Below are 11,019 nucleotides of genomic sequence, written 5' to 3'. Positions count from 1 at the left end.
GAGGGAACAGAAATTAGCCTTAGAGTTGTTCTGGTACTCCATTTTTAACCAATTAATTAGCAATTATATAAGAGTTTTTGGACCGTGCCCGTATAAGTATACCTCTTTTATTGCATTATAACACCAAATTTCATAATATAATAATACCAATAAGTTTAAGAAAAATATAATACGTTTGAGAGTTTCAATTTGAACTTGCAAAATGGTTTTATTGTTCTTTTACAAGTTGGCGGTCTAAAGGGAGAGGATCATATTTGTGGAGAAGATCATATTTGTCTTTTGAGCAACTTGTGCGTGTATTATTGCTAGGGTTTGAAGAGTATATCCTTAGAAGCCATTGAGAGCTCGAAACACTATGCCCTTTTCCTAACATTGTCTTCCTCTCGACCTCAATCCAATATAGGCACGTACCAATTGTATATGATCGAGACTGGACTGTGAGACTAATAAGTTAGTGATGGAATTAAGAGGAAAAACAAGCCTAGCTTGATCCAATTTAAGATTTCTTCTTTGGTTGTTCATACATGGTATCTTCTAGCAGCTAGGTCAAAAAGTTTCATCTCTGTTTATATACATAATATTCATTCTCTTAAAGGTAACGTCCCAAGAACTAAGAACATGCCTTCAAGTTCTCTCAAGAGACTAAGCTACAAGTCCTTAATGGATCTTCAATGGCGGTCCATGCCTAAAAATTGAACTAATAATTTGTCTTTAATCTCAACCGTCAATTAATATTTAATCTAATGAATGAGATTTAGAGGATAATTTTAACTATAAAATAGGTGACTACGGATCCGCCCCATTAATCAATGGAACTTATTTGCTTACTATTATGAAATTTTCCCAATAGCTTCAATATTTCACTCTTGTTACATTTTCTTAGTTCTTGGGATGTTACCTTTAACAAGAGGACAAATGTCGTCGAGGTTATTAGTATTAGTAATATGTAATAAGTATAAGGGACTGTGAGAGATCCATATGTTTTAAATTTAGAATCTAAAATTAAATTATAAAACTGTGCATTTATTTTTAACCATCATATTCATTTACTACTTACAAGCCCTCGAAAACTATTCATTAATTATATGAGCAGTACTCTACTTAAACTTACTATTCCTTCATTAATTATATGAGCAGTACTCTACTTAAACTTACTATTCCTAAATTAGATGTCTGCATATTAATCCTCTAAAACTCTGTAATACCCCGAAAAATCCAAATTAAATTCCGTGGATTTTTAGAAATGATTTCACGATAATAGGAGCGAGTACGAAGCTTGGAAAAGTTGTGGAATTAGTTCGAACGATTTTATTTCGAAAACGAACGTTATTTAGGGGCTCGCGAAAGTTGTCTTTTTATACGTTCAAAATTTGGGAAAACTTCCTTCATGGAAGTTGTAGAGCTTGTCGATACGATCTCGTGCATATGTGGAACGCAATATTCGGAGTTCGTATGAATAAGTTATGAATATTTGAAAATTGGGAATTTTCTATAAATATCAAAAAAAATGTTGACTTTTTCATTAAGGACGAAAACATGTTGAATTTGCGGAACAGTCCCCGCGTTTTCTCTCTGTCTCTCTTCAGAACCCTCGGGTCCCGACCGACCCGACCCGGCCAAACGACGGCCCTCCGACTTCCTCCGGCCTCGGACCCGGAGCTTTTCGAGGTCGCCGCCGCACGCTGAGCAGCTCCCCAGCCTAGCCTTGCTCCGCCGCTGCTCCAAAAGATGGATCGAAGCCACCCAGACGCATGATTCTGACCCGGCCGGAAAACCACTTTTCCGGCGTTGCATGGGCCGATCGTCCCCAGTTTCGTGATCTCCTCCTCCCCCTGATCATCCCTATGTAAGTCTTTCATCACGATTTTGAGTGTAGACCGCTAGATCAAGGTTTGACTTTTTGGACGCCTCTGATTCAATCTAGGATCTGATCGTGCGACCGAGATTAATCCAACTTCAACGCTTGATCTAGGACGATCTAGACCTTGTCTCAGAAAAAGTCAGGTATTAAAGTGGTTCAATTCTGTATTTTGAAGAAGTTTGTAGTTGACAACTTTAGCATCTGAAGTGGTTAGCCGGCGTTGACCGCCGCGTTGACCGCCGTCTGTCCTCCGCATGTGGCGGTGCGTCGGACCATATTTTGAGTTTATATTATCTGGGCGATGATCTATGCATCCATACGAGCGTTTTGATATATTACAAGGTTATGTTAGAAAAAGTTGGTAAATAGTGGATTTACGTTTTTACGTTACTATTTACGGTTTTTACGTTTTATCTTCGGTTTACGATCTACGAAGATCAGACCATCGGTTTTACTTCAAATTTTAATATGTTGATCGTATGACTGTCCCGGTGACTTTGTGAGGTCACGGGCGAAGATCCGACCGTTGGATCTTCGTATATTTGAGAAATAGTGATTCGGAAGGCGATTCGTGAGAATCCGACCGTCGGATTTTCATATAATTTTGTGGAGATGTTAGTAAGGGCGATTCAGGAAGATCTGACCGTTGGATCTTCGTGATAATTTTGGAGGATGATCCTAAGGGCGATCCGTGAGGATCCGACCGTTGGATCATCATATAAATTTGATCTGACCGTTGGATCATCATTAAATTAGAATCCGACCGTTGGATTTCTGTATATGTGTGGTCTATGAATGATTTCTAAGTTAAGATCGTGTTTGACTAGGTGGTTGATGGATTGATTGGTGAACGATTTCGGATCGTTGTTTTTGAGCTGTTAAGAAGACGCAGCGGGAATTTAGAGGTGAGTAAACCTCACGTGGTTCATATTACGAACCGAATAAATTTAATTACCTTATTTTGTCGTAATTGCGTGAAAATATTTATGGAATAAATATTTGTTTTAAAATCATATGGACTTGATCAACTACGGTCCATGGGTAAGTAAAATGATTTTTACTATACAAATGAATTTCTCGGTTTTATTGCATGTGAACTATAGTTGGTATTAGTGATTATCCCTGAGCGGATAATTACGTATATATATACTTACGTGATTATATGTGAATGGTGTGACATTGAAGAGTGTGGAATTGGGATGATTAAATTATTATGAATTGACATGTGACTTACCATAATTATATGTGATGAACATGATTGATGAGTTCTTGTTAATATTCATGATTTACATTGGAGGATGTATAGAGTTAGAGAATGTAGGGTTCTGAGGATGAGGTGTCTGAAGTTCGACGGTTAAGGATAACCGGAGTGTTTGTGTGCTGAGGACGGGGATGTCCAAAGCGCGACGGTTTATTATTAACCGAAGTATGTCGCATTACTTGCACCTAGGCCAAGGTGACTGGTAGCGATGTGGTTAGAGCTCTAACGTGCTGTTGGGATGGACCAAAGTGGTGTTATGTGGGTTGGGTTTTTGCAGGACCAGTGTGGTGTATTGTGATTTGAGGATTGTGAAAATGTATTCCTTGTGGTTTTACATGAGTGGTTTGATGTCTCTTTGCAGACGTAATACTGTTGAATTTTACTTGAACTGAAATTTAATAAATCAACAGTTCTTTCTTTTTACTCATACGGGCTGTCAAAAGCTTACCGGGTTTTGTGTTGTTGCAATCCCGGTACACTATTCAAACGGTGTAGCGGATAACCCTGCAGGTCAGGAGAACCAGGACGGTGATCGGGCAGCTTAGAGTAGTGTTATGTGAATTACAGCATTATATTGTGAGGTTTGTTATGCTCATTTAGAGCTTTACAATTTTACTTTGTAAGAGTGAATTGTAATAATTAACTCGAGGTTTTCGAGTTTTGTGTTGAGTGGCGAGTGGTGTGTTTGTTTCTGAGAAAAAAATTCAGAACGTTATTTGTATTAATTGTCTATTCATGTTTCGGATTTGAATTGGTTATTCAAAATTCGGGGCGTGACAGTTTGGTATCAGAGCGTAAGGTACATATTTGGTGATAATCAGTACCTCCCGAGTGATGGCCCGTCTGCAGCGGATCCCCATCATATACTCTTCGGTACTGGTATAATCATTGGGTATGTCTTAGTATGGGGTCTAGACAACGTGTAAGTTCGTAGGACGGTAGAGTTGTCTACTAAGTTCGTATTAGAATAAGTTTAGTTTCCGCGAGTTGTGATCTTCGAGGAATAGGAACCTCTGGATTTAACTCTGATGAGTCGGTGAGGTAGAGGTCGAGTCTGATGTAGGGACAGGATCTTTCTATGGAGACAGTTGGGGATGAGGTGGAGGCATTAGAGGTTGAGTTGCCTAGTCTACCTGTAGTTGATGTGATGGATGTTATTCTTGGGTTGAAATGGTGAAAGAGATTGAGACCCTAGGAATAGTTGAAAAGAGAATTGATCTCACCAACTCAAGATGATAGGAGTGTGAGAGATTATGAGACAGAATTCTCAAGACTATATTGGTGTACGAGTGTAGTGATGTAATTTGGGAGATACTTATGTTACCTTTAATAAGGGTAGTATGTTAAGTGATCATGGCATAGGTTGACTTTGTAAGTGAAGTGGTGGAGTTTGTGTAGCTTCTTTGAGTTATAACCTTTGAGGAATGGGAACCTTTGGATTAAACTCTGGTGGAGTTATTGAGGATGGTTTCCACGAAAAACAGTATCCTTATGTGCATTGTAGTCGTTGGTTGTTGGGGTCATGGTGTTTGACCAATGCTTGTATCTAAAGTCGTTACGAGTATTTGACTAGTAGTTGTGATACTTTCCATTAGTTGGATATGCAGATGTTTTGAGTTGAAGAATACTTAGCAGTTATTGGTTGCTTAGTGATGGAATTGTGTTATAATGGAGCATTCATTCATGCTCAGTTGTTTGGTGTTTAGGATAGCTACTATATATTAGCTAAATGTCGGGGTGTGGTTTGAGGTCTGCGGATGGTATTGGAAATTATTGTGGAGTGCTGCTTCACTGACTATTGTTGAGTAGTAATGCATAATTCGTTGTTACTATGATGGATTTTGTGTATGGTTGACTTATGGAAAGATTGATATGACCTCGTGATAGGATTGACTGTGAAGAGACATTGTGTTGATGTATGAGCTTAGGTAATAACGTTGTTTTCAACTCTAGGAGTGCTAGGGTTGTATAACTAATTTATGAGGCCAGATACTGTTGTGAGGACAGATTATGGATTATGACGTGGTTAGTGTGAAGTGCTATAATCACAGAATTTTGACCACTAGATGTTGACTTACCACCAAATGAGCAGTGAGGTGATTCGTGGGTGAGATACTGAGTGTTGTACCAGTATCGATTAGTGGATGCTAAGATGGTACATATTGCTTGTTGAAGCAATTGATAGATGGAATGATCGAGATTTTTTTTAGAGTTGTAAGTGTAACTCTAAAGATGTGGGTTTTTCCTAACTAACTCAGGAAGTGTTTAGCTTTATTAATCCCTAATTCTAGCGACGAAATTATTGTGTTTGGTTTGACTCAGAGGATACTAGCTTGACCTCTGTGTGACTTAATTGATTGCTAGGTTTTGAGTGATTGTTTTTATTGCATCATTATGAAAGATGTGTGCAGCAGAGTTCTCGATGGTTTTGAAAAGAGTATTGAGTGACCAAGGTTCGATCCTTGGTGTTGTTGTTGGTTAAACAAAAAGAAAAGAAAACATGCACACAATCTTATTGATTTTATATTACAAAAAGGGAAACGAGGACTATTCTATACTAAGCCTAGTCAGCAGCTCCGAATGGGTTGAGGCTGAGCTCAAGAGAAACGTTTGAGCCACTGTGGTAACCGCCTGAGCCACCAGAATAGTAACCAAATGCACTACCTTCCTCGGAAGTAGTCTTCAGGTTACCAAAGACGTCCTCGCCGTGCACGGGGAACAGAGGAAGAGTTTGAACCTCCTGGTGATCTCCTCCTCGTTGTTGTAGGGATGTTTGTCCTCCTGTTGTGCCAAAAGAGTTGTACTGGTATTAGTGTTGAAGTGTGAGGAAGATTATGAAACAAAATTTAAATCAAGAAATCCTTCATTACCAGTAGAATAGGTGGAACCAAAGTTGAGATCAATGGATCTACCATCATCAGTAGAACTAGTGGACCCAAAATTGATGTCGATGGATCCACCAGCTGGCCCAAAATTGATGTCGATGGATCCACCAGCACCAGTAGAACCAGTGGACCCAAAATTGAGATCGATGGATCCACCAGTACCAAGAGAACTAGTTCCCATGGGCACTGGAGCAGCCTGATTACACCTATTCATCTGCTTCTCTCGAGCCCTGACGTTCTGGAACCAAAAGTAAATGTTCTTACCCTCAACATGTCCATACTGGTTCAGCTGGAGGCAGATCTCGTGAATGTGCTCTGTAGATGGGCACTTAAATCCCTTGACGTAGTAAAGATCCTTGAGGATTCTTATTTGTTCTGGAGTAGGAATCCATCTGGTACGGCTTCGCCAGAAATCCATGTTGGCACTACTTCCAGCTGCTTGGGTGTTTCCTCCCTCCTCTGTTGGTTGCTGTTGTTGTGGTTCCATTTGTTGCGGGGTTTGGAGCTCCATTAGTTGCAGAGTTCGTGGCTCTTGGGTCATGAGGTGAGAGGATGTGAATATCGAGGAATACATGGTTTAGTGTTTGAGGGAGATTTTGTTAGAAGGATTGGAGTTGTTGAACTGGTGATTGGAGATCTGAGATTCTCAGAGGAAAGATGAAATCGAATCTTCAAATGGGAGAGAAGATCAGAAGAGAAGGATTGAAATTGATGAAGAAAGGATTTGAGTTTCGAGAGGAAGACTGCAGAGTTTGAGAGAGAATGGCTGGGGAAAAATTCTTTTCTTTGGTGTGAACAGTTTTTCTCCAGGATGCACCTATTTATAGAACGAGGTGAGCAGATCTCCACCGTTGGATGGACGATCTCTGAGATTCAATCTACGCGTTGGATTAAAGTCATCCGAAAACCCGGAAAAGTTGTTGGCGCGTGGAGAGCGTGTAAGGGGACAGGCCGAACCTCGAGACGCTGTGGCAGACAGCTTTAGCCGAAAGTGATTTGCTTTCCGTAAATCACGGAAGAGACGTGTCGTGGCACGTGGAGTGTACCGACAGTTTGTTGTTATTCTATCGCTTATGATAGAATAAATAAAAGAAGTTGCATGGATAGTAACGAGAGCAGCTGGTGCTCTAGTGGTTGAAGAGCAAGGCTCTTGTACAAGAGGTCAGAGGTTCGAACCTTGCCTCTCGTTTATTTTTATTATGTTCGCTTATGACATAATAAGTATAACATTTGTACACATTATATTAAGCACAGCTTGTGCTCCAGTGGTTGGGGGAAAAAGGTTTCGTGCGGCAGGTTGAGGTTTCGAACCTTGCCTTCCCTGTTATTTTATTTATGTCGCTTATGACATAATAAATATAACACGTGAGCATATATTAATGAAGGCAGCTCTTGCTTCAGTGGTTGGGAGCAAAACCTTCGTGTTCGAGGTCGGGAGTTCGAACCTTACCTCTTACAAATATTTTTGGATCTCGTATATGCTTGATATACATACGTATATACGGTCTGTACGGTATGCATACGTATATACGGTTGTACAGTATGCATACGTATATACAGTCTGTATGGTATGCATACGTATATACGGTATACCTACGGTATGTACAATTTCATACCGTAGCCGAGCTAAAAAGTTGTGGGCCAAATAGTAAGCCCAAATGTTAGGCCCGATTTGTAGGCCTAAATAGTGAGCCCAATTGTTCGGCCCGAATAGTAGGCCCAAATGTTAAACCCAAATTGGTTTGGGCCGGTTCGAAATGTAGATGGTTCGGTTCTTCGGCCCAATTGGCCAGCCCTAATGCTTAGCCAAGGATTGAGCAAGCCCAAGTCATCGTCACTGGGTGACATATTTTATTGGCGTGCTTTTGGGGATGATTTGTTTTGAGTGATGCTAATTGAGTAGCGAAACGCTTTGTGGGAGTGTTTACTGTGCTTGTATGCCAGTACAGGGTGAAGATCTATGTGAGGATCTATGAGATAATCTCTGTGAAGATCTAAGTGATGATCTATGTGATGATCCATGTGATGATTTTGTGTAATTGATGTGGAGTGATGTTGAGCAGTTGTGTTGTGAGTTTACGTTTGTGATGAAAGGATTTAGTGGCCATAGGAATGTATTTTTATACAAAGGGCTGAGGCTTTGTAGATTACTACAGATTTGGAAAAGATGGAGATTCTATAGTTAGGTCAACCTTAATCGAGAGGAATTGATTTACGCTTAAATTTCGGGACGAAATTTCTTTAAGGAGGGTAGATTGTAATACCCCGAAAAATCCAAATTAAATTCCGTGGATTTTTAGAAATGATTTCACGATAATAGGAGCGAGTACGAAGCTTGGAAAAGTTGTGGAATTAGTTCGAACGATTTTATTTCGAAAACGAACGTTATTTAGGGGCTCGCGAAAGTTGTCTTTTTATACGTTCAAAATTTGGGAAAACTTCCTTCATGGAAGTTGTAGAGCTTGTCGATACGATCTCGTGCATATGTGGAACGCAATATTCGGAGTTCGTATGAATAAGTTATGAATATTTGAAAATTGGGAATTTTCTATAAATATCAAAAAAAATGTTGACTTTTTCATTAAGGACGAAAACATGTTGAATTTGCGGAACAGTCCCCGCGTTTTCTCTCTGTCTCTCTTCAGAACCCTCGGGTCCCGACCGACCCGACCCGGCCAAACGACGGCCCTCCGACTTCCTCCGGCCTCGGACCCGGAGCTTTTCGAGGTCGCCGCCGCACGCTGAGCAGCTCCCCAGCCTAGCCTTGCTCCGCCGCTGCTCCAAAAGATGGATCGAAGCCACCCAGACGCATGATTCTGACCCGGCCGGAAAACCACTTTTCCGGCGTTGCATGGGCCGATCGTCCCCAGTTTCGTGATCTCCTCCTCCCCCTGATCATCCCTATGTAAGTCTTTCATCACGATTTTGAGTGTAGACCGCTAGATCAAGGTTTGACTTTTTGGACGCCTCTGATTCAATCTAGGATCTGATCGTGCGACCGAGATTAATCCAACTTCAACGCTTGATCTAGGACGATCTAGACCTTGTCTCAGAAAAAGTCAGGTATTAAAGTGGTTCAATTCTGTATTTTGAAGAAGTTTGTAGTTGACAACTTTAGCATCTGAAGTGGTTAGCCGGCGTTGACCGCCGCGTTGACCGCCGTCTGTCCTCCGCATGTGGCGGTGCGTCGGACCATATTTTGAGTTTATATTATCTGGGCGATGATCTATGCATCCATACGAGCGTTTTGATATATTACAAGGTTATGTTAGAAAAAGTTGGTAAATAGTGGATTTACGTTTTTACGTTACTATTTACGGTTTTTACGTTTTATCTTCGGTTTACGATCTACGAAGATCAGACCATCGGTTTTACTTCAAATTTTAATATGTTGATCGTATGACTGTCCCGGTGACTTTGTGAGGTCACGGGCGAAGATCCGACCGTTGGATCTTCGTATATTTGAGAAATAGTGATTAGGAAGGCGATTCGTGAGAATCCGACCGTCGGATTTTCATATAATTTTGTGGAGATGTTAGTAAGGGCGATTCAGGAAGATCTGACCGTTGGATCTTCGTGATAATTTTGGAGGATGATCCTAAGGGCGATCCGTGAGGATCCGACCGTTGGATCATCATATAAATTTGATCTGACCGTTGGATCATCATTAAATTAGAATCCGACCGTTGGATTTCTGTATATGTGTGGTCTATGAATGATTTCTAAGTTAAGATCGTGTTTGACTAGGTGGTTGATGGATTGATTGGTGAACGATTTCGGATCGTTGTTTTTGAGCTGTTAAGAAGACGCAGCGGGAATTTAGAGGTGAGTAAACCTCACGTGGTTCATATTACGAACCGAATAAATTTAATTACCTTATTTTGTCGTAATTGCGTGAAAATATTTATGGAATAAATATTTGTTTTAAAATCATATGGACTTGATCAACTACGGTCCATGGGTAAGTAAAATGATTTTTACTATACAAATGAATTTCTCGGTTTTATTGCATGTGAACTATAGTTGGTATTAGTGATTATCCCTGAGCGGATAATTACGTATATATATACTTACGTGATTATATGTGAATGGTGTGACATTGAAGAGTGTGGAATTGGGATGATTAAATTATTATGAATTGACATGTGACTTACCATAATTATATGTGATGAACATGATTGATGAGTTCTTGTTAATATTCATGATTTACATTGGAGGATGTATAGAGTTAGAGAATGTAGGGTTCTGAGGATGAGGTGTCTGAAGTTCGACGGTTAAGGATAACCGGAGTGTTTGTGTGCTGAGGACGGGGATGTCCAAAGCGCGACGGTTTATTATTAACCGAAGTATGTCGCATTACTTGCACCTAGGCCAAGGTGACTGGTAGCGATGTGGTTAGAGCTCTAACGTGCTGTTGGGATGGACCAAAGTGGTGTTATGTGGGTTGGGTTTTTGCAGGACCAGTGTGGTGTATTGTGATTTGAGGATTGTGAAAATGTATTCCTTGTGGTTTTACATGAGTGGTTTGATGTCTCTTTGCAGACGTAATACTGTTGAATTTTACTTGAACTGAAATTTAATAAATCAACAGTTCTTTCTTTTTACTCATACGGGCTGTCAAAAGCTTACCGGGTTTTGTGTTGTTGCAATCCCGGTACACTATTCAAACGGTGTAGCGGATAACCCTGCAGGTCAGGAGAACCAGGACGGTGATCGGGCAGCTTAGAGTAGTGTTATGTGAATTACAGCATTATATTGTGAGGTTTGTTATGCTCATTTAGAGCTTTACAATTTTACTTTGTAAGAGTGAATTGTAATAATTAACTCGAGGTTTTCGAGTTTTGTGTTGAGTGGCGAGTGGTGTGTTTGTTTCTGAGAAAAAAATTCAGAACGTTATTTGTATTAATTGTTTATTCATGTTTCGGATTTGAATTGGTTATTCAAAATTCGGGGCGTGACAAACTCCCTCCATAAATTCCCTCATTATAGTAAAAATCAAGACAGGTTCCATA

The 11,019-nt window shown here is 40.2% G+C and overlaps 1 protein-coding gene across 1 annotated transcript; it reads right to left on the bottom strand.

The window, feature by feature from the left end:
* Positions 1 to 4,560: 4,560 nt before the first annotated feature.
* On the bottom strand, positions 4,561 to 7,486 carry LOC133712995 (protein WUSCHEL-like). Its single transcript, XM_062139123.1, has 2 exons — positions 5,993 to 7,486; positions 4,561 to 5,903 (listed from the first exon to the last, which is right to left on the bottom strand). The coding sequence occupies exons 1-2, from the start codon at positions 6,579 to 6,581 to the stop codon at positions 5,686 to 5,688; spliced, it is 807 nt and encodes a 268-aa protein (XP_061995107.1). The 5' UTR covers positions 6,582 to 7,486; the 3' UTR covers positions 4,561 to 5,685.
* Between the last annotated feature and the right edge of the window lie 3,533 nt (positions 7,487 to 11,019).

The sequence above is a fragment of the Rosa rugosa genome, chromosome 5 (genome assembly GCF_958449725.1).
Source record: "Rosa rugosa chromosome 5, drRosRugo1.1, whole genome shotgun sequence".
Taxonomy (NCBI): Eukaryota; Viridiplantae; Streptophyta; class Magnoliopsida; order Rosales; family Rosaceae; genus Rosa; species Rosa rugosa.
This window is presented reverse-complemented; position numbering and strand designations above follow the sequence as displayed.